Consider the following 23,417-nt stretch of genomic DNA (forward strand, 5'->3'; position numbering starts at 1 on the left):
AAAACTGTACAAGGTTTTAAAAAATAAGGATTGCACAGGAAATGGATGGGACTCCTGCATCCACCAGATCAAAGCCTGCTTGAAGGCACAATTGTCTATGTAAAAGGAAAGGAATGTATTTTTCTGGACAAAATTTTCAAATGATTGGAGAGTCTGCTGCTTACAGGGGACAAGCAAGGCTGGAAGTCTTCCATGAGAAGGCAGAAATGCCTGAGGTGTTTCCTTTTTTTGGCTAATAAAGCCTTATGTTTTGATTTCCTGACCTACTACACCAGTTTCTTTCTTTATAGAATAAGGGAAAAGAAAAAAATATTGGAATCAAATGCATTGGAAGAATGAGTGTTTTGGAGATGATGACAAGCATGAGGGGAAAAAAATACAAAGCAAATTAAAACGTACACAGGTAAAAATGTTAGAAATTAAAAAAATTCTATTTAACTTCTTGTCAAATTGTAACAGAGAACATGAGGCCCACTTAGAGCAGTATAAGCATGCCTAAAGGTAAAATCTAAAAGTTTCTGCTATAAAAGCAGTGCCCGAGGTCTCTCATCTCTGTAAAGCTTGTGAAATTCTGGGGTGTCAGAAGGTTCTGTCAGAGTTTGGATTTGAAGAAAAAAACGAAACAAACAGACAAACTTGGTAAGGCATTTCAAATAAAAATAAAAATAAAAAAATATAGAACCATGTTTACTGGAGATAAAGCAAGGCCATATGGAAGAAAAGTTTCTTTGTAGCCCTTGTCTGCAGCATCACCTGGAGCAGCTCAGCACAACCGGGATGTCCTTCCAGTCAAGGAGGTAAAATGTCCAACACTCCTTGACTTATTTCCACATTTACAGAGACATAACCCACCTCTATAGGAAGGTCATGGGCTGAAGGCTAAATAAATACCTGTGCTCACTCCCTGCCACCAGGGAAACATTTAAAGGGTTTGGCAGATTTGTGTAAATAAAATCAGTTTACACAGAAATACATGACTGGAATACAGCACTTGGCTAATATCAAAATGAAGAGCCTGGAACGTGCAGTGACAAAAAATACCTCTTTTTTATGTAGCTCTTGGGGAACTAGTTAGAGGACAATTCACAAAGGGTAATTTCAGTCTACATGTGCAGATTCTTCCCCAGAAGCAACCACTGGAGACAAGCTCCCCCATGTCAGCCCTCACAACTCTCTCTGTAAAATTCTGAAGTGAGAATTAACACACATTTGTTTTTAAATAAGAGCAAATCCTATTTTAAGCAAGTTCAAGACACAGTTCTAGCATGAAAAATACATAAACCATTTAAATAAGTCATCTTTGCTTTCTGAAATTATTTGTGGCAATAAACTCCAAAGAGTTGGATTCATCAGCACTGGACCCCAGATTCTCAGTTCTCATACACCACTGCACCCCAACTTCCAGCCTTCCCAAACCCAGCAGATTCAGATGGGGGCTGACTTTTTAAATGAGGAAGTCAACTACATGATAAATTTGCATTTGACACAAAAACAAAAGAAAAAGCAGGGAATCAAAATCCATCAAAACCAAAAAAACTTCCTTCAAACTCCCACAAATATTCACACGGGAGAGCTGATCTTGTCTGAGGGCAGGGGGATGAACAATGGCAGACCCTTCCAGTCCTGCTTTCCATTCATTTCCACAAATCTTTCTCCTTTTCAGGCACTCCTTTACACACAGGAGTCTGTGCTAGGCTTAGGATTTGGTTCTTCTAAAGCAAAGTCAATACCCCCCATTTCTGTTTGCTAAGCCATCCCCAGTGAGAAGTGCCCTGTGAGCAGACAGAGCCTCAATGACCAGCCACAGCAGCACAGCCCTGTGGGGAGAACCTCACCTAAAAAGTTGTTTTACTTAACACCAACTCAATAAACGTTCCTTCTTACAGAGGTGCATTTTTAACCACGTAGATGAAACTTATCCGTATTGCAGTTTCAAAATACAAGCTCTGGTAAATAGTGCACAAAAATGCAAAGCTTAGGGTTAACACAGCACTCCCCCGTTTGTCTCTCAGCAGCCAGGACACGCTGCTGACTCAGCTGGATTTTGATACTCCTTATCTCTCACACAAGGCAGAGAAACCAGAACAAAATTCCTAAAAACCAGAACAAAATTCTCTTCCCAGCAATTAAAGAAGTGACGCAGGCATAACAAGGATCTACGTGCAAAGTCCACGTCATGGAGCTCGTTAAATGCTATGGAACGCATTTTAGAGAAGGATTTTATGGATTTTTTAACTTTCAGAGATTATATTGTCTTAACCTTCCTCAGCAAAAGTAGTTTCTTTGATAGGGGAATCAGTAAGAATTAAAGCTTCTGCAGATATAAGGAAAAAGAGTTGTATAAAATTCTATATGAACACGGTTTTACAAAATTACAGACATGGAAAAATACCAGAAAACAACTTGATTATTTGAAATCTGTGAAAAAAATTCCGTCACCCAGTTCTCCAAAGTGTTCAATGTTTTTAGTGAAGAGAAAAAAATAGCAGAAATACAACTATTTCAAGAAACAATCACAATCTTTCAATCTTAAAACTAAGTTAAATTATGGATTCGAAGTAGGTTGATTCATTCAAGCCATCTGCTCTTTTATTGACATGAGAAAAAAATGCAAATAAATAGAAATATTCAGAGCATGTTTATCTGATTTCTCCCATTTTTCCAAGTCCTACAGGGACCTGCTCCCCAAAGGTCAGAGGAGAAAATAATTAAAATTTTGCTCTTCTTCAAAAACAAACAAAAAACCCCCAAACCCATTATAAACCAATACCAGTATCAAGATTCCATATGCACATTGTTACATTTCAGTCCTTCTATCATATGTAAACTAATGCTAAAAATGTGTGTTCATCCAGATATTTTCTTCAGAGGCAGAACAACCACTGTTTATACATGTTTGTAAGCAGAATGAAAAGAACCACAGTGCACACATTTGTGCCTCTCACATACACATACTTAAGCCAATGCATTCAAGCATTTTACATTCCCATGTTTGGGACTGTAAATGTGTCAAGATAACCCAAACAACACTGGCAGCAATTCTTTACACATTGTATCGCTATCAAACACGACATTTATTTTACTTAGACAAAATCCTAATGCACGCACAGCAAAAAAGCATTTTTTAATCTCACCTCTAGTATGCATTTATCATAAAATGTTAGAATTAATATAGAGAACTCAAAAACAGTTGACACCTCCAGAAGGAATTAAAATGCAGGTTCTTGGGATAACTCCTAAGTTTACTCTTCCTTCCAACACAGTAATTTAAATAAATTTACATGAAGCACTGATATTCCTGAAAAGGCTTATAAACAATTTAGACAGTTACAGTGGAGTAATTCTCTCACAAAAAATCCCCAAACGAAACAAAACCAAACATCTGAACTTGGGGACAAACCAGACAGTACTTGGTGTTACTTTTGGATTGGACAGCTGAGTTCACAAAATAAGCAGGGTAATAATTCTGCCAAAAAAACCTTCAATCTGGTATAAATACAAGTGTTACCTTTTTTTTAAGGTTATGTTTTAAATTCTTTGCAGTACCTGCAGATGTTATAAAGCAACAGGTTGGCCATTTCTGGATCAGTAGGACTCTTCTACTGAAGGGACAACTTTTAGACATTTTATAGAACGGTCATTCTGTAGAATGCAGAAGGCAACTGAGAATATTCAAGCACAAATATGTGAAAAACAATGACTAAGAGTAAATATTGCCTAACTTAGCCTTGCCGTACCTCTAAGGAACGCAGACAGAGCTCCATTAGCCCTGCAATGTGACGTGAGGCAGCATCATCTAAATGAAATCACGTTCATCACCGCAAACCCATTTCCAACGCCACCCTCCCGCATTCTGTGTGCTCAATAAAAAGCATCCCATCTAGTGATGGGCACAAGAGATACCCTGTTTCTGATTCGTTCTTGCAAAAGGGAATATTTTCCAAAAGGACGTGTCTCTGGCTATCTCCTTTCAGCCGTTCCCAAGGCAGAAAAGGGCAGGATTTTACCCCCAGTCCATTTACCCGCAAACCTCAGGCCACCAGTGATGAGAGATCCCAGCACACCACTCCCAATGAGGCACCAAACTGCTTCAGAAGACAGAAAACTGTCCGCTTGCGGTTCATTTTGCTTAAAATCATAAATGCACGGTGCATGTTCCCTGCGTGCAGAAAGGAGATCAGGAACAGTGTGGGATTAACTCACCTGGGGGAGGTCTGCCACCGCCAGCTCTGGGATCTGTACAACTGCTCAGAGGTCACCATCTCCTGTGGGATTAGCCCAGTGTATCAGCGTATCAGGCTGATAATGGCAAGGTTTGGGTTTGATTCCTGGGTGGGCCACTTAGTCTAAATATAAATCTGATGGTTCTGGTGGGCACTTCCTAACTTGGAAGGAATGTAGCATAACAAGGCGTGTGTCAATTTCTTGTAGTAGCACTGGCTGTAACCATCAGTGCTCATCACAAATAGCCCCCTACACATCATCTCTTTCATTAGTATGACTAAATATTACTAGAAAGCTATTTTTAGTAACGAGTGAATAACTGTTCCTCCAAGGGGAGGGCCTGAGACTCTGCCCTGGAAGAGCGGAGATGCGGCGATCCCTCACCTGACACCGTCTCGTGTCTCTACGGGATGTCCCCGGCTGGCTTTAGGCCGTGTCCCGGCCGGCTTTAGGCCGTGTCCCGGCCGGCTTTAGGCCGTGTCCCGGCCGTGCCCCGGTCCGGACTCGGCTCGGTGCCGGCGCAGCCCCGCTGAGGGAACGGGCGCGAGCTCTCCCCTCACGGACCCGCCGCGCCCACCGCCGCCCGCCAGGGGGCGCCCGCGCCCGCCGCCGCCCCGCTTCCTGGCGCGCGCCCGTCGCCTCGCTGACGTCCATGCCGGGCTGCGGAGGGGCCATGGCCAGCGACTTTTACCTGCGCTACTACGTGGGGCACAAGGGGAAGTTCGGACACGAGTTCCTCGAGTTCGAATTCCGGCCCGACGGTGAGAGCGGGGCGGGGGGCCGGGGGAGGTGGGCCGCGCTCCCGGAGGGTGGGCTAGGGGCCCGGGTAGCCCCGGCGTGGTTTAATGCCCGGCCTCTCCCCGCAGGTAAACTGCGCTACGCCAACAACAGCAACTACAAGAACGATGTGATGATCCGAAAGGAGGTGAGGGCAGCGCGGCTGAGGGGTTTGTGCCAGCAAAAGGGGCTCTGGGAAGGGCTCGGGTCGGGGCGTTGTGGGCAGGGTCGTATTTATTTCTCTGCCGGAATGTTGTGCCCAGGCTTATGTGCACAAGAGTGTGATGGAGGAGCTGAAGAGAATAATCGACGACAGTGAAATCACAAAAGAAGATGATGCTCTGTGGCCTCCTCCTGACAGAGTGGGCCGACAGGTAGGGTGCGCAGTGTCTCTTCTAATTGCTCTTTAATTTTCATATGTTAGCTCCTTGGAAACATAACTAAACTTTTTCTTCAACACAGTACTGTTTCCAGCCGAAAGGGAAACAAATACTGCTTTAAAATCTGAGTAGTGCCTCAATGGCATTGTAGTTTCGGAAGCTAATACAACCCACAGTCGTGCTGTACTTTATGTATTTGTTATAGAAATTTGTAATAAAAAATAAAATTATCACAGTAGTGAAGTATTTCTGTAGCTCGTGCCATGAAGCAGTGAGTTCCTATAACCTTTTATTTTTCAGGAGCTCGAGATAGTAATTGGTGACGAGCACATCTCCTTTACCACGTCAAAAATTGGTTCCCTCATTGATGTAAATCAGTCCAAGTACGTACTCTGCTCTTCATGCTGCTCTTGTTTCGATTTATTAATCTGTATTAGAACTTCCTGATTATTTGGTATGTGTATTTTATACTGTTTGAAAGTACAAATCAGCTGCTGGGGGCACCAGTGCTCTGTGTTGCAGCACAGTGTGCCAAATGCCTTTAGAGTGTGATGTTACAAGGCTGCGTTCTCAAACTCACCGAGAGCACACCTTGCTGTAGGAGCCCTGTTACACACATCCAGAGTCTGAGCTGCCATTGGCCTGTTTGTACCAATTTCTTTGGGACAACCAAGATATCTGTATTTCGCCTAAGCTTGAAAGACTGACCGTTGGGGAGGAGGTGGGGCTGAAATCCTAAGTGCTGTTGATACTTGTTTTCATGATAAAAATGCATATTTTATAAAGACTTTAAATGTTCACAGTTGGAGTACAGAATATTTAATCAGTCAGCGTAGAATGAAACAAATCTGTTAATGTCTAAGAAGACATCTAAAAAATTCCCATATAGACTCTGGGTTTTTTTAATACATTGACTCTGTAACCTGTTCTCTAAGAGCATCAGTCTTAATTTTTTTTTTTTTTTTCCCCTTTCATTCCTTCTGTTGTGCACTGCAGAGACCCAGAAGGCTTGAGAGTGTTCTACTACCTGGTCCAGGACCTTAAGTGTCTCGTCTTCAGTCTTATTGGACTCCACTTCAAGATTAAGCCAATTTAAATCAAACAAACTGAAGTTTGTGTTGCAGTGTTAGCAGTAGGGATGGGAAGAGCGGATCCTGTGTCTGAAATTTTTTTGTATTTTAGATTATTTTTTTGATTGTTCTTTTTGTTGTTGTTACAAACTGTCAATGACTCAATAAAAGGGTGAGATTTGCGTTTTTAATTTTTAAGCTGTGGTGATAGACTGACTTCTAACACTTCGTTTATAATGGTGCTTTCAGTGTCACTTCACTTGTATCACCCACACACTGTACTTCTCTACGCAGCAGTAGAAAAAGGAATGAAGCCTGGCTCTACGAAATGAAACTTCCCAGCTGTCAAGGCAAACTTTTGTTACTGTCCTGAGCTGGGTGTTCTGCTGGCCAGACAAGAACATCTGACGCTGCACAGGATAAGTGGTTATAGCAGACACACATCCCGGCCCGGGGTTACCCGCTTGCCTCCCGAGCAGAGACGAACAACAGGGCACCCCCGAGCCACCCAGGATCGTCACTGATCGTCCCGCTCAGCTTCAGAGACGCCGAAAAGTAACCTAGGATGTATTTACTTCAGTTCTAGCCTAGCAGATCTGTTGTGCAGCCTTAGTTAAATGACTTTGAGGGGTCCCCCGCAGACTCTGAGGGTGGACCCCATGGCAGCGCTGCCAAACCGTGCTTTTGCTTTCGCTTAACTCGTCTGTGTCTTATAAGAAGATGCTACGATTAAAAGAAAAACCAAAAAACCTCCATAAACTAAAAAAAAAAAAAAAGAAAAAAAGAAAAAAAAGGTGATTAATTGACGTGTAACGTTGCAAACGCCAAGTGCCTCCCGCTTTCCCTCCGCTGCCCACACGCGCCTCCCGCCATCCCGCGCGGCGGGGCGGTGGCAGCCGCCATCTTGGCTGAGGGCAGACGCGGCTTCGCGCCGGCTCAGCCGGGCAGGGAGCGCGGAGCCGCCATCTTGGCTGAGGGCACGGCCGCGGGGAGCGGGGAACAGGGAATTCCACAGAACCGGCGCGGCCATGGGGGTAGGTGAGAGCTTTGGCCGGAGCCCCGCGGGCCACGGCGGTAGGGGGAAGCCGGGCCGGCCGGGGATGACGCCGCTCCGCCGCTTGCCTTGCAGAGGATCGGGCTGCAGCTCCGCGCCACGCTGGAGAACATCACCCGGCTGCGGGCCGAGGGCCAGGACTTCCGATGGTACCTCAAGGTGCGGGGCCGCGGGGCCGGGGCCGGGAGCGGCGCATGTCCCTGATTATTGACAGATTCCAACCTTCCGATTTGTGTTCTCCAGCTGAAATGTGGGAACTGCGGTGAAGTCTCCGAAAAGTGGCAGTACCTGCGGCTGATGGTGCGTGTGCCCCTCGTAACCCACCTCTGAGCAAAAATGAGAACACAAACCTGCCGCTAACACGCGTATCCGCATCAAGGATGTGACAGCTTATCCTCTAGATGAGATCGTTTCTCAATAGCTGTATGCATTTAGAAAATTGTCATGTTCCATATTGAAAGACGTATTTGGAGACTGTTGACATATTCCATTTGAATGGTGACCGTTGATAACAAAGTATTACGTCTGTTTTTAAAAACACCTTTCTGTAAAAATTTCATTTAAAAAAACATTTTGAAGTGGTATCAAAATAAGGTTGTGCCCCTAGCATATTTCTCTGATGCTGATGGAATCCTTTTGGAGAAGGTTGGGTAAATCAAGATGATTTAAGCATGCTAAATCAGCATTTGGAAGCTGAAGAAGCAGGATAAAATTTGTCAGGAATACTCGTGTGTTCTTAGCAATAATCATCCCTTTTTGTTGTGTACAGGTGAATGGTAAGAATGTATTTTGAGGAATCAGTAGAGCATGCCTATATGGCTAAGACAGAAATATCTGTTATTCCCTATTGAAAGAATAGAACAGAATTATTCTTTGATAATTGCAGCTTGTTGAATTATTAATCTCTGTAGTAAAAAAAAAAAAAAAGCTGCCTTGTTGCAGTTTTTTTAAAAAAGTTAAAGATCATTGCAGAAACACCTTACCTTTGCAGAGGTTTCCAGTGGCTCAGAAGTGGTTAAAAATGTCTCTCCTGTCATGGATTTTAGGACAGTGCTCCCCTGAAAGGCGGCCGAGGAAGCGCCACGATGGTGCAGAAGTGCAAGCTGTGCTCCAGGGAGAACTCCATCGGTACGTGCTTAGACACTGACCAGGCATCATCCATTTTACAGCTTGTCTTTTTGCTTGACACAGTTTGTAAAGAGCTTTCACCAGGGATTTCTTCCCTTCTACACTGGTGCTTGAGTTCCCAACAGGCACATTCTGGACATCACGTTCAGGGAGAGAGCAAGGCCTGGTGAGTCCAGGCTTCTGCATGAACAAGACTCATCGGTATTGTTATTTTACTAAAGCATGCAAATCTTTTTGGTATTGGTTTGGAAAAAATGGTGCAGTGTAAACTTCTCAGGAGAAGGGAGAAAAATGGAATTCTACCTTTTGAAGACAAGCTGCAGGAAATGCTTGCTGACTTTGTTTCTTTTACTTTGTATAAGGAAACTGCTGTGAAAGAAGATCCTGGTGCTTGGTTTGTGCTGAATAAAACTGAAGACATAGTGCCAAACACTTGTATTTTTTTTTTTTTTTTTAGATATTTTAAGTCAGACAATCAAGCCTTACAATGTAAGTTTGTTTCCTCTTCTATGTAACAAGTGAAAGATAAGCATTAACAGTATTTTGAGTTTTTGCTTTATCGTCCTCCTTCAAGAACACAAAAAGCTGGTCTTGTCCCTAGACAGAAATTGTCTTGTAGACTGCACAGTCTCAAGTTTAGAATCATCCATTTCAAAAGCCATCACAGAACGGTATCACCCAAATTAGAGATGATTATATAATGCCCCTCTAGGTTTCCTTTTGAAGGCTTCCTCCTGGCAGATTAAGAAATTCTAGTTAGTGACCACCTAGGATTTTGCTCTCACTAGGGGCAGCAGGGATGAGAGTGCTGCCTTTAAAGCAATCCATTCCTAGCCTAATGCTTGTCACTGTCTCTATTAGATGGAAACTAACGGTTTTCTGACTCAATTACAGGCTGAAGACAGCGAGAAATTCAAAACAATTGTGGAGTTTGAGTGCCGAGGTCTGGAACCAGTTGACTTTCAACCACAGGTGAGTTCTTATTTGTGATTTGTTTCTGGTTTTAAAAGCACTTCTACTAGAGTGATAAAATACACACTATTTGAAATGGTTCTGGAATATCTTAGACCTTCCCAGATTCTCATCCTTCCACAGTTCCTTGTTTTACTTTCTTTGACTCAGGAAAAAAAACCAAACCAAGCCCCAAACAGCTAACACAAACAACTGGTATTCTCTGTGCCAGTAAAATCTAAAAGCACACCTTGGACTCGTACTCAAACTGCCTCACTCTGTTAATCTGAATTCATCTGAGAGATCTTCACTGTTCAGGTTATTGCAAGAGAGAGTCTTTCCAAAAGGCAAAGTGCAGCATCAGGCAGAGCACCACTTGCTCCTTGGTGTGTTACAGAACTCATCAAGCTCAGGTGTGTCCTCCAAAAACAAACCTTATCTTTGGGGTTGACCAGAGCCACAGGAAATGAACACTGGCAGTTTTCCATTTGCAGCTTGAGCAGACAAAGCCTGAAGATCACTGGCAGTTGCAGGCTGGTGCAAAGTAACACCTCGAGGTTCAGAGTTAAAGGATTCTTCAGGGCCAGTCTGCAGTGACTCATCTCTTGTGCATGGTCATGCTCTATGCCACTTAACTCCCTGCTATATTTAACCTATTATTCCAGTGGGATTAGGTGTAAATAGACTGACAAATATAAACCTGTCTTATCCTTCTCTCAGACTGAGATGCCGTGCTACAAAACAGCCCAAAAAAGCTAATTTGATCTAAACAGAATCTCCACTGCAGTGTGCTGGGAGAGGTCTTTAAGTGGAGTCCATCTTTTTGATGAACGGTTATTCCTTTATTCCGGAAGGGTTATTAGTTTATTCCTGCTTTGCAACCAGACTTAGAAACTTGCATTTCAAAGAAAAATCTATGGGAAGACTACAAAATGCATCCTAGCTGTCAATTTTATCTACAGAACAAAGACCTCACAGCTGTAACAAAAGTTTTAATTTAATATTCTGAGTTTGATGCGCTTGACTGGAGAGTACTTGAATCCCTGAAGAGGTATTTCAGTGAATTTTTGGATGCCTAAATTGGTAAATGAGTTTTCTGATGCTCAAATGACTCCTGCAGTTCCGAACAATTCTGCTGTTCCTACAGAAGATAAACCAGAGCACCTTCCTAGAGCTGTCCTTTCTCCACTCTTTAAAAACAGTGATGGCAGCGAAGAACTGTCCCCTGTGAAATGCTTGTTTGAGATAATAATCTGTTCCCTCAGCCAGCTGATCCTCCTTGCACACAAAGCTTGCTTGTCACTTGTGTACCTAAATCCAATACAAGCTGCTCCTTCTCTAGAGTGTCTTGGATTCTGACAATATTCACGCTAGAACTATTAACTGTCTTCCACATTTTCTATTACTTTCCTTGCAGTGTATTATGAAGCTATTACGCCTGTGTGGACTCTGCACATAAAGCTTTTAGTAGTAATTGGATGCTGCTACATAAACTTAGAAACAAAGGTTTAACATTATCTAGAATAGTTGGAAATACTTTTTTTGCTGGGAAAAATAGAGGAGCAGTGTTCCCTCATTTTACTCTGGTTGCTTAGATTGTATTTTCCCAATGCACAAGCAGGGCCCCAACCTTACACTGACTCTCACGAGGAAAGAACTTGCCCATTCTTTCTACCTAATCCAAAGGAAATATATTTTTGTGCTGAGCTACTTTCTTTAAATGTTTCTATGATCATATTTATTGTCAGTACAACAATATTTTTAAAACTTTCTGCAAATGTGTTTGCAGGCAGGGTTTGCTGCTGAAGGTGCAGAATCTGGCACGCCTTTCAATGACATAAACTTGTTAGAAAAGGTACGTTGTCTTGGTTTCACTAGCAAAACTACTTCTCCAGCTTGCCTTCCCCACGTCACTAGTCCAAAATACAAACCCTGGACTGGTTCTGCTCTTCCTGTAGCCACAGGAAGGCCACAGCTGAAGAGAGAAACTGAATCAAGTATGAACAAGCAGCATTACTAACAGTGTAATTTTAGAAGTATGGATTTGTTAACTTAGCTGCTGACAAAGATTTAAGTCACTCGGGAATTCCAGAGAGCAAGAGCCTGGAATATTAAATGGCTGGGGTTATTAAAGTGGTGAGTTGATTTTTCTAGGAAGATCCCTGCCCACTGTCCTGTGCACAGAGAGGTTAAAAAGTAATATAGCCACTGTCCTTCAAAGCTCAGGATGATGACACCAGCATTGCAAATCTTCCTGGGCTGTGAGCAGGAATCTCAAGGTCAAATCTGTTCCCTCGTATCCTACTTGGCAAGGATCTGCTTGTCTGCTTACCCACGTGACCAGAGTATTGTAAATGATAGATAATCCTTTCACCTGCCATGGTTGCTTTTATCTGGCATGGGGACAGGCTGGGGACTGCATAAGAAAATAATGCCCCCCATCCCAATCCCCGCCCCCCCCCCCCCCCCCCCCCCCCCCCCCCCCCCCCAAATATATATATATAAATAAAAACACTGAGACTGAAGCTCATTTAATTTCAGGTTAGTGCTCTTGCTACTCTCACCTGTTAAAACTTAAGTTTCTACAGATATCTAAGACCCAAACTTGGAGTAATGTTTAGTTCCAGTTTGAATTCCAGTCTGTGTGCATTCTGTCCTCTGTGACTAAGACTGAAATCTTATTTCCCACAGGACTGGAATGACTACGATGAAAAGACAAAGGAGTCTGTTGGAATCTATGAAGTTACCCATAAATTTGTAAAATGCTGAAGTTCATACCTGTAACAAATTATGGCTTTTGATGGAGGTTATTGATGGAGGAGCTGTAAACCTCGCATGTGCAGCTTCCTTGGAGTTATTTTTTACATTGCTGCACTTCAGACATGGAAACCTAAGTTCACAGAATCATTAAGGTTGGAAAAAAGCTCCGAGTTGGAGTTCAACCTTTGACCAACATCACTGAGTTGTACTTTCTGTCCCCAGCATGCCCTAATAAAATATTTCCCATGGAGCACTTTGAGGTGGCCTCACTACACACTGGAAATAGTACACATTGACTGAACTGTGCCATGTCCTTAATGCTGTGGGGTTTTGGAATTACATGGTGGTGGTGGACTGTAGCTTAGCTAATGGATGGAGTAACCACTTGCACAGCTTACAGCCTTAATGGTTTTATTAGCTGGTCACCAGGAAGCAGCCACATGTTTGATTCTCTAACATAAGGAAATAAAGTCCTCCCACTCACCACTCCTGTCATGAGGAAATGGCTACAAGCATTAGTAAAGGCACTGTGTGAACTGTTCAAGGGAACAGCTACACCTTTAAGCAGCTTTCTGCCACTTCAGGTAAAGACTGAGGTGAGTTTCCTGAGAACACTTACAAAGCTTGACTGGTGCACAATCCTCTGAAAAGCAAGTTACCTTTCCAAGAATGTCATTTAGTAAACCTCATTTTTAGCTGAAAACAGACTTTGTACTGCTTGGTGAGTGCACTCACAATCTTGCCAGCTGTTCTCATGTTTCAAAACAAAACAAAAAACCCACCAAACCCAAAAGGAAAAAAAAAAAGCCCAGCTAACTTTCAGTGAATCTTATTCACATTTTTGGTCTGATTGTTGTTTCCTGATACGTTATTTCTTGCATCTTCCCAAATTATCACCTTCCTTTCTTTGCTTAAATGAACAAAAAAAATCATGCCAAGTTTTGAAGTCTGTTTTAAAATAATCCTTTTCAGCTGAAAACTAGAACAGCACATTACAGGAGCAAAGCCTTCAGGCTTACATATGAAAAGCTTGCCTCTCCCCTGCTAGCACTTTTATTTCATACTTGCAGGACAGGGTACTGCTTACACTTACTGTGCTAAATTAAAAAGACCCTGGGAGAACCTGGCAGCTGAGATACCCAAAGGGAAGTAGTTTCTGAGCCTCTGAACCTGATCTGTCACATCCAACCAACGTGCTCAGACTTTGCTGTTCTGCTGATCTATTTGGTTGTCCAGGCCAGTGGGACATGAGCTGCATCAGTTTTACCAGATCACAGAAGCCAAACACCACTGTGCAATTCAGCTCCACAGAAAGAAAAAAAGAGTGGAAATCAAGAGGGCAAAAGGCAGGAATTCAAGGGCTACATACCAGGCAGAGTGCAGAATGCTTGCAGCAGTTTTCTTTCCAACCTTTGTAAGAAACATGAGCTATTCATGAAGGGTCTACCCATGCTGTATGATTTAGTTATGGCAATAAAAGAACTTTGTGGTTATTAACAGACAGCTTTATTAAAATACAGTCTTTTCAAGTCAATTTAACAACCCACTTGATTGCTGCAGGTTACTTAAGTCCTCCCACTTCATTTTTTTTGTGTCTCTAAAAGCTGTTAAAGGGGAAAGGCTTCAAGCAGTTGAGGCACAATCAGTTCTGATATAAATTCAAGTTTAAAGAGGTAAGTGTGACAAGTAAGCAAGCAAGCTTACTGCAAGAGTGCAAATGGAACCACTGTTCCATGTTTAAAATTATTGTGTGTATTTTTTTAAAACCGAACAGTTCAAGAGCAGTATCACAGTACTACAGTCTGGCCAAAAACTCATGGAACGGGTGTTCCAAGTTCATTAACTCAATAAAAATGCTTATTTTAGATTATGTGTTTTAAAAACACATGGATCTGTTAGTTAATTTGACGTAGTTAATGTCGGTATTTCCTGAAATGCATTTGAGGTCTGTAATTGATTCCTTTAAAATAAGAAATTTCCTAGTGAATCTAACAGTATTCAAGTTCAGTGATGACACATGAACCCAATTAAGCTGGGCAGTCTCGGCCATGCTGAACACTGATTAGTATGCCAGTTAGACATAATCTGCATCTTGTTCTGCACCTGTAAAGTGTCCCAATGTCTTTACGTCTTAACTACTAATTTTCTTGCCCTTTAAAACATTAAAGATATCTTCTAGTGACTTGTATATACACTGAAGGAATTCTTTCCCATTCCTAGCTGGGTAAGCAGAAACATTACAGCCTATCCAGTCATCTTGTACCTGATAGCCTACTCCAAAGCCATCAGACACCACGGGGCCAAAGCCCCCTAACTGCACAGCTGGGCTCACCAAGGTGCTGGTGGAGATGATGTTGTGGTTAAGGCGAGCGTAGGCTTGGTCTTGGTAGAAATCCGGCAGTGCCAGCCCCTTGGATAAGGCCAAACAGCGCAGGCTGAAGAGATGCCGGTCAAAGCCCTGGCCTGGTGAAAGAAATAACAGCTATGAGAGAGGAGCCCGACTTCTGCGGGAAGTAAACTCACCTCAGCCACAAAAGAGGAGGTCTGTAGGACTGGAGTTTATTTTTGTACTCGTAGGAAATATTTTTGAGACTTTTCGTGCCCATATCCTAGGAAAATGGGGCTTGCTTGTTTTACTGCAGGCCTCAATAGGATCAGGAGAGTACAAAAGTGCAGTGTTAACAGACAGTTTGGATAATACCTCACATTCTTTGAATGTTCTATGTTCATCTGAAAACACAGACAAGTTATTGAATGCAAAAAAAGCCTCTCCTAAAAATTATAACTATAAAGAGGAAGAGCATCTTGCACCAACAAAAGGAGGCAAATTTTAGGCTCTAGGATAATATTCAACAGTCAGTTTTACTGCTGTCAATTTTAATGTTTCTGGGAAGGACTGTTCAAAAGAAAGGATTTAGGAAAATGCCAGGAGTAGCATGGCCAAAGAATGAGTTTGATTTGGAAGCTGTTAAAGCCTTTATCCCCTGCAGAGATAAGACAGCACCTCCTCAGACGTAAGCCAAAGTTCTTGTTCAACATGCACTAAGTATTTATGAAATCTTCAAATAGTCCAACTGTTCTAAGGACAAAAACTGAGGTATAAAACATTCCCAATACATGGAAGGTGATGTGGGAAGCACAGAGGCACTCCTTTCCATCAAAAGAAAGAGAATGAGGGAATGCACTTTGAACTGCAGCCTTCTGCTACTGTTTTTGTCAAGTTTACATTGTACAAATACAATACTCCATCAACATTAAATTATTTAGTTGTAAGTATTTACATCAACCTTAACAGACATTTTAGTGCAAAAGGAGGAGTGCTGGATGCACTCCTACTTACCCATAGCAGCCTCCTTCGTCAAACGGCCGTGGTACTTGGAGCACTCCACTATCAAATTCTGCAGCTCCTCTGTGCTGTGTTTGGAGAGCTCCTTGACAAAGGCTTCAGAGCATTTCTTTGTGTGGACAGTGGCAGGACGGATGGTTTCCGTACGGCCGTGCTTGAAAGCCGCGGTGCTGCAGGACTCGTACGTGGCAACGGTCTGGTCGTACTGGCGAAGGAAAGCCATCTGGAAAGCCAGCTGAGCCACGGCATCTGGGCTCACCTTCTTCTGCTTTAGAAGCTCCTTGCCCCCTTCTTGGAACTGAATCATGTCAACAGACAGTGATTCTACAGTGGCATCAAACTTCTGTTTGGCTTTGGTAATCCCTGCTTTTAAGGCATCGTCCAGCTTAAAGTCAAGTTTCTGCACTGCTTTGGAAGAGTCAACTGAAGCAGGCTGGGACTGGGGACTGATGGCCGGTGTCTTGGTGCTGTCTTTAAAAACCTCATTCTGGAACCTGAGCACAGCCACACCATCTCCCCAGGAATGTTCAAAATTAATCCCTGCTGTGCCATCCTTAGTTATGATAAGATTAAAGGATTTGTCATACCAGCGGTTTGCAGCATCTCCATGCAACATAGTGTGGGACAAGTGCACGAAGTCTTTAACGGGAAAATCATCTAAACTTAAACAAAACATGGCAGAGTCTACTTTCTGAAGAGCTTCTTCATTGCCATTCTCCAGTAGCTTCTTCCTCAGCAATGCCCACGTATCTCGGTTTTCACTGGTGAGGTAGCCAAGAGGGAAGGCCGGGGCCGGACTGTTGTCACTAAGGATGTATTTCAAGTGTGCTTGTATTTCTGAGGGTTTCAACATGTTTCCATCTCTATCAATAACATCAAACACATAAAAATTTCCATTTCTCAACACTAATAAATGTTTTGCCTTTTCATCTGTATAAAGCTCATCTTTGTTGAGCTTAGGAATCCGCGTAGAATTGAAGAGCCTGAAGTACTGAGACATATCTAGGGGGTAAGCATTGACCATGTAGGCACCAAACCAAGCAACTGAAGAAGGCACAAACCGGATAATTTTTTTAAACAGCTCAGTGTCACTTTTTTCTGGATTAAGGTGAAAAACCTCTGGTTCAAGGTAACCAGCCCTGAAGGTCTTCATAAAACGTATGGCAGAAACAGTCATGTTTGTAGCTCGGATGAGCTGATCGTTGTATTCTGATTTTGGATCAGGATTAAAAGACATAAACGCATTAAAATTCAAAACAACAGGCTCACGTGCTTTTAGGTACATGTCAAACCAAGGACCTGAAAATTGAGAGATGAGAAAGAGGTCAGAATATAAAAGCAGCTGCCTGAGTCATACCAGAGGGTCGTGTAGATAATGGATAAACACACACTAAAGTGCTTTTAAACAAGACAAACATGAGCAATAATTCACCCAAGGCTTCTCCAAACCCCCATTATGAAGCAGGATACTGTCAGCTAATCATAAAAATACTGAGTTTGGAATAATCCATGTCAAGGGTGTCCATGTCATTAGCAACAAGGGCCAACTCCCTGTTTTCTTTATGGCTCAATGATAAACCTTAACTCCCAGGACATACACTGCAGCTCCCCAGCGCAGTATTTTGGTGCACACCTCATATTTGGAGAGGTTCATGCCTTTACCTACCCCTAAACTATTAATTTCTGCAACTCTGTGTCAATGAGTGCATCTTGCTGAGGTTGAACCTTCTACCTGGACTGTAAGAAAGGCAACAGGTAGTTCCAGGGGCTAAGTTACAACTTTAATTACAGGTTCTCACAGGTAAGTAAGTAACACTCATCTACAGTTCTAAAACCACATCTGTCACCAACACGTAGCCTTTTAACTCCCAATTTCAAAGTCCAGGGCGGAGACAACTCTACATACTTTCAGAAACCAATTTCAAGTGGAACAGGTATTTTATGAGTCATAAAGAAGAAAAATAACTGAACAAAAAGCAATCCAGACACCCCACCATTCATAGACAAAAAGCAGCATACTGGTTAGCACCGATGAACAACAAAAAACCACCACTTAAAACCCAAGACGTTGTTCAAAGTGAATGGAAAGTAAAATACAACAAACCAAGCAGCAGTTTTTGTGAAATAATCTGGTATTCTCTAAACTGAGTGGCAGCTAACAGCTTAACAGGCAGTCTGAACAGACAGCAAGGACAGAAGTGCATTCACTGGGCAACATGGAAACTTCTGCTTCCATAGGTATTTGATGGTTTTGCTAATACTTTCATGAGCAGACACTTGGATATGGAAGCAATAATAAAGCAGAATAATCAAAATCAATATATACATGCTCCCCTCTCCTGATTTGTTTCTGTTTACTCCCATTTTCCTATTTCTGTTGCTCCTTTTCTTTGGCTCTTTAAAATAAGATAGTTTTGTAGTTTTAAGGGCTTTTAAGTCCCAAATACTGACCACTTCTGCCTCTTAAAAGTTATAGTTTAGTACAACTGAACTTAGTTATACTCTCCCCTCCCTCAAAGTTTAGTTGTCTTGCTAAATAACATGGAATTATTACTTAAGGGAAGTGCCAGATAGGCTCCTCTTTAACTTAAATCCTATAAACTCATGAAAAAATACCACTGTTCCGGTATCCATCTACCCAGAATTCTGGTAGAATAGATGAAGTTAGATAATGAGCATTCTTCTGTTCAGCAGCCCCTGAAATTGCTCAAATACAGCCACAGAGAGTGTTCACAGCAAGTTAATCCAAGTTTCTGGGTTACTTAAAGCTTCAGCCTATTACATTTATGGCATTATGAGCAGTTATGAAGTGTGATGATCTACAGACTTGTCCTACACCCAGCAGGCCAACAAACCTGTGATATAACTTGTATGCTTGTTCTGATTGTCTTGAGCAACCAGCTGGTCATGCAGCTCTCTTCCAATCCCCTTTTCAAAGGCACGAGCAAGTTCTTCAGTTTTCCTACAACAACCAAGAAAAGAGTCAAAATGCTGTCACAAGTCACATTTTTTATGTTAACACATGGCTTTGAAGCAGAACATGACACTGCAATGTGTGTTTGTCCATACCTGAACTGGTCGTCATTTAAAAGCGGTTTCTGGGCATTCAGGTATCTCGTAATTGTATCTTCCAGCTTGGGAACTGGCAGTCTGAAGGAAGTGGAACACAGAGATGCGAACTTGAGAGCAAGGGTGTGAATGAAACCTGTGTTTCTTTCGCAGTCATCCTTCTTTGCCTCCTTTCTTCCATATCCTTCCTGATACTATTATATATACTATACATACAGATATATATGCACACTATACTGTATATACTATATATTATATTATATTATATTATGTTTAAATTGGGTTACTACTTATGTATATTATCCAAATGCCTCCTAAGTTTCTTGTGGAATAAGAGAAGCAAGTAACTAGACGGACACCAGTCAGCACACCATAATGTTCTTGGGAAATACAGCAGAAAACCAATTTGACTGTCTTTTTACAAAGGTACTGCAGGGATGGGAGCTAATCCCTTACAGCACAGTGACAGGAACCGCTGCTAGGAGAGGCAGCTCTGCAGATGGAATATCTCGGTTGCCAGCCCTGTTCGGGTCTCCCCCTCACAGCTGGGTGCTGGACATCTCTTTCTCACTGACTTCCTATTCGGTATCTTTGTCAACTTCTCCGAGTCTGAGTTCTGTTTCCTCTAGCACAATCCCGTTACACTCACGGGGTTACTGTGGCGCCAAGGGGATGTTTCAAGTTTGTAAGGGGTTGTTACACTGACACTGGCAAAGCCGCAGCCGCTCCTCTGCAGACAGCGGGAAGCGCGCACGGAGCGAGCCACGCACCGCGGCGCTCAGGGCGGACGTTCCCTCTGCCCTCTCCTCACAGCGGACACCCCGGGCCGCCGCCGCCGCCCCCTGCCAGCGTCCCCCCGGAGCGGCGGGCCCCGCCGTACCTGGGCAGGCTCTTCTGGTAGTGCATGGTGGGCACGATGCTGCGGTGCAGGAACTCGGCGGCGCCCGCGCCGCTGTAGCCGCGCCGCCCCGGGGCCGCCCTCAGCAGCTGCCGCGCCGCCATGATGCGCGTCAGGCCCCGCCGAGCCCCGCCCGCCCAACGCCGAGCCCGGCCCGCCCGGCGCCGAGCCCCGCCCGCCCAACGCCGAGCCCGGCCCGCCCGGCGCCGAGCCCCGCCCGCCCAACGCCGAGCCCCGCCCGCCCAACGCCGAGCCCGGCCCGCCCGGCGCCGAGCCCCGCCCGCCCAACGCCGAGCCCCGCCCGCCCAACGCCGAGCCCGGCCCGCCCGGCGCCGAGCCCGGCCCGCCCGGCGCCGAGCCCCGCCCGCCCAACGCCGAGCCCCGCCCGCCCAACGCCGAGCCCGGCCCGCCCGGCGCCGAGCCCCGCCCGCCCAACGCCGAGCCCCGCCCGCCCAACGCCGAGCCCCGCCCGCCCGGCGCCGAGCCCGGCCCGCCCGGCGCCGAGCCCTGCCCGCCCAATGCCGCTCCCGGGGCCCTGCCCAGCACCGCCCCATCGACCCCGCCCAGCGCCGCTCCCGAGGCCCCGCCCAGCGCCGCTCCCGAGGCCCCGCCCAGCGCCGCTCCCGAGGCCCCGCCCAGCGCCGCTCCCGAGGCCCCGCCCAGCGCCGCTCCCGAGGCCCCGCCCAGAGCTGCTCCCGGAGCCCCGGGAACGAACGGGAAAAGCGAAGCGTTTTTCTGCTATTTCATCCAAAAGTCAATTGGATACGTGCTGCTAAGGCAACAAAGTTACCAGGGTGTTGGAGCGGTTCAGCATCAGTCTTCTTACGTACACGCTAACATTCTGATTCATTAATAAAATTTTCTGTAATCGTCTTGTTTTTCTGCAATCGCCTTCTTTTTGTTTTATGTTCAACATACAGGCTCCACTCTTTTTTTTTAAATTCCCCTCCCACATTTTTTTCTTTCTTCTTTTTTTTTTTTTTTTTTTTTTTTGTGTACATATCCATATGTCCTACTGACTACACAGGATTGAGATTCTAGCCCCAAGAAAGAAGAGTTTGATCTCTCCTGAGGTTTTTTTTCACTCATACATGTAACAACAAATACTTCATCACGGTGTAAAATTTAATATTGTAAACACACAACCTTGCTGTACTGCGGGGAATATTTTACATAAAAACATTGAATAATCTTAGAATATACCAGAAACTACAGCAATTCTTTCATAAGAAAGCACGGCATGCGGATGGTTATGGTGGTGTGTTTTTATCAGACACTCACTAGCATAAAAATCAGCATTGGGATTGAATGCGGACACAGCAAAGGAAAGGAAAGCAATCCCTGTGGCTTAGTCTGATAATCCTCTGAAAGTAAATTGGCCCTACTCTAATCAACATAGTGGTTGGAAGAAAAGTGAAATCATTTCACTTCCAAGATAATAAATGCCCAATGACAGAAGGTGTCCTCGCATGTTCCAGCCTGTGGCTATTTCCCCTTTGATGGGTGTCTCTCATGCTGCTCATTCAGCCTTTTTTTGGCAATGAAAACAAAAAACCCAAGGCTGCTTTAATTAATGAAGTCCAGTTTCACCTAGCTTGCCCTGCTGTGATAGTCCTGTTCAAAATGTTACCTGCTCTGCCCTTTGGGAAAACTGCTCCGTTCCCTCTTTGAATGCTGGCTTGCAGGGTTCCCTTTCTGGGTTCGCATGTCCAGACCCCAAACTGCTGAGGCTGAGAAAGGCATCGCCTTTTCCCCAGGAGCATCTCTTTGTTTTGAACTAGTCTTGTTTTAGAAATACTACTGCATTCTGTTCTAATTTTCCAGAGCCTCCTAATCTTCTTCCAGGCTCTTAATGATGTAGTTGATAATAGGATTGTTGGTATTAATTTGGAAAAATAATGCCAGCTGCTTGCTTGGTGGCTATTGGCAGAGGGGTGACCTTGCAGGTCAGCTAAGCAGAACTGGAAGTGCTTTGATCTGATCTGTACAGAGCCAGATCTGTGCACCCCAACAAGAGGAGCGAGTGAATTCTCTCCCCATGGGATGCTGATTCTTCCCCAAAGAGCAGGGAGGACAGCATGGCAGTGGCCCTGGACGCAATCCTCGCTCGGATCAAAGATGTTTGTAAAAGGAACGGTTTGCTCATCCTCTCGGTGTTGTCCGTCACCATCGGCTGCCTCCTGGGATTCTTCCTGAGGACGAGGCGACTCTCCCAGCAGGTAAGAGCGGCTCACAGCGTGTCCCCGCAGAGGAAATGCCGGACTTACATAACAAAAGACATACGTACCTTGGGGAACTTCAGGGTGGGCTTTTGAAGGTAAAAGTCACGTGGGTGTGTTTGTTAAAAGTGTTTCATTCCATCTGTTTGTCAATCTACGCTGTTCTCTGGGTCTTTTCACACATTCTCGAACAATAGGTTAGCAAAGGGTTCTGGCCTCTCAGACACCTGGAAGTGCAGCAGGGGCACAGTGGAATGTTGCAGGTATGGATAATAACAGTGGAGATTCAAGCTAGATGAAATGTAGCATTTCATATAGGCCTGGTAGTGCAATAGAGTGCAATATATTGCAATTTGCACTATTTTGGAACACATATAGCTAAAGAAAACACTGGGAATATTTTTCAGCATCAGAGGCACAGGGGTGCAGATGTTTATATTACACTAATGGTGTTTCATATTAATAAATTTGAGATTTCCCATCATTAGCAGAACATGTTACTGAAGTCACCTGGGGAATTCTCCCCCAGCATACTTCAACTAAGCGCTTTACTGGTGCTCATTTCTGCTGTATCACTCAGACTAGTATGTAGCAACATACATTAATAAATGCACTGTTTTGCATTGCTAAATGCACTGTTTGAGCACAAAATAGAAATCTCAGTTAAAAAATAAGGCATTTAGTAAATGCAACTAAATTAAACCAATTCTGTCTTCTGCTACTGCAAACCACTATCTGAACATCGTTTGTGTCCAAGCCATAGCTTCAAACACATCTAGGAAAACAGACAAAATGCAGAATGGAGAGATTATTCAGTTAACAGTAGTCTCCAAGAGATGTCATATGTCATTTTCATCTTCCTTTGTAAAGGACAAACAATGCAGCGTGTTCATTGACTAAGAACACATTATGTAATCTATTTAATTTTAAAATTACCTTTTAAAGCCTGCTATCTTTGCCACCTTATCTTTGCACCAAAGGTGCAGCTCTTAGCAATGGTGTCTGATCCACAGCTCTAGCAGCACTTATGAAGACAGTCAGTCTTTAGCTCAAAACAATAAGCATGTCTCCATGTATTTCCAGGAAATTAGTTACTTCCAGTTTCCTGGTGAGTTACTGATGAGGATGCTGAAAATGCTGATTCTCCCCCTGATTGTCTCAAGGTAAGTGAAGACAATAATTATTCCAATTACTTTTGAAGTTTCCTAAATGAAATTTGTCCTCACAATGGTTTACTTGTGTCTGAATTAGGTGACAGTGCCAGAGGCAACAGTGCTGCTGTACATTCATATTTACAGTGGAGCCATAAACATGTGTTTTAATTGATAGGATCATTTCTGCCATGCATCATTTCTACCTTATATAGGTATTAAAATTAATTAAACATTATTTAAAATTAATGTGTTGCGGGAGGTTCAATTTGTTTTTTTATTTCCCCTTGTAATGGAAGGACTTTTTCCTTCAAGCCACTTAGAAGTTAAATATATGGAATAAATAACCCACCTAATCAAAAAGCCTGCCTTAAATCTAAACAATTGAAA

At 43.8% G+C, this 23,417-nt stretch overlaps 4 protein-coding genes across 4 annotated transcripts in view; 3 read left to right on the plus strand and 1 right to left on the minus strand.

Annotated features, from left to right (window-relative positions):
• The first annotated feature begins 4,844 nt into the window (after window positions 1–4,844).
• Window positions 4,845–6,649, plus strand: MAGOH (mago homolog, exon junction complex subunit). Its single transcript, XM_040072800.2, has 5 exons — window positions 4,845–4,985; window positions 5,091–5,149; window positions 5,265–5,375; window positions 5,682–5,764; window positions 6,378–6,649. The coding sequence occupies exons 1-5, from the start codon at window positions 4,877–4,879 to the stop codon at window positions 6,475–6,477; spliced, it is 462 nt and encodes a 153-aa protein (XP_039928734.1). The 5' UTR covers window positions 4,845–4,876; the 3' UTR covers window positions 6,478–6,649.
• A 708-nt stretch (window positions 6,650–7,357) lies between these two features.
• Window positions 7,358–12,594, plus strand: CZIB (CXXC motif containing zinc binding protein). Its single transcript, XM_040072802.2, has 8 exons — window positions 7,358–7,485; window positions 7,581–7,664; window positions 7,749–7,805; window positions 8,552–8,633; window positions 9,091–9,122; window positions 9,528–9,605; window positions 11,374–11,439; window positions 12,276–12,594. The coding sequence occupies exons 1-8, from the start codon at window positions 7,480–7,482 to the stop codon at window positions 12,351–12,353; spliced, it is 483 nt and encodes a 160-aa protein (XP_039928736.1). The 5' UTR covers window positions 7,358–7,479; the 3' UTR covers window positions 12,354–12,594.
• A 1,233-nt stretch (window positions 12,595–13,827) lies between these two features.
• CPT2 (carnitine palmitoyltransferase 2) lies at window positions 13,828–19,776 on the minus strand. The gene is made up of 5 exons (XM_040072801.2): window positions 19,640–19,776; window positions 18,760–18,840; window positions 18,546–18,652; window positions 15,685–16,989; window positions 13,828–14,807 (listed from the first exon to the last, which is right to left on the minus strand). Exons 1-5 carry the CDS (start codon window positions 19,759–19,761, stop codon window positions 14,476–14,478), a joined length of 1,947 nt encoding a protein of 648 aa, XP_039928735.1. The 5' UTR covers window positions 19,762–19,776; the 3' UTR covers window positions 13,828–14,475.
• A 1,959-nt stretch (window positions 19,777–21,735) lies between these two features.
• Window positions 21,736–23,417, plus strand: part of SLC1A7 (solute carrier family 1 member 7) — a 48,135-nt gene continuing 46,453 nt past the window's right edge. Inside the window, exons 1-2 of the mRNA XM_040072803.1 lie at window positions 21,736–21,876; window positions 22,960–23,039. Coding sequence (XP_039928737.1) covers window positions 21,736–21,876; window positions 22,960–23,039 — 221 coding nt within the window. The remainder of the gene's footprint in view (window positions 21,877–22,959; window positions 23,040–23,417) is intronic.

Source organism: Hirundo rustica, chromosome 9 (genome assembly GCF_015227805.2).
Source record: "Hirundo rustica isolate bHirRus1 chromosome 9, bHirRus1.pri.v3, whole genome shotgun sequence".
Taxonomy (NCBI): Eukaryota; Metazoa; Chordata; class Aves; order Passeriformes; family Hirundinidae; genus Hirundo; species Hirundo rustica.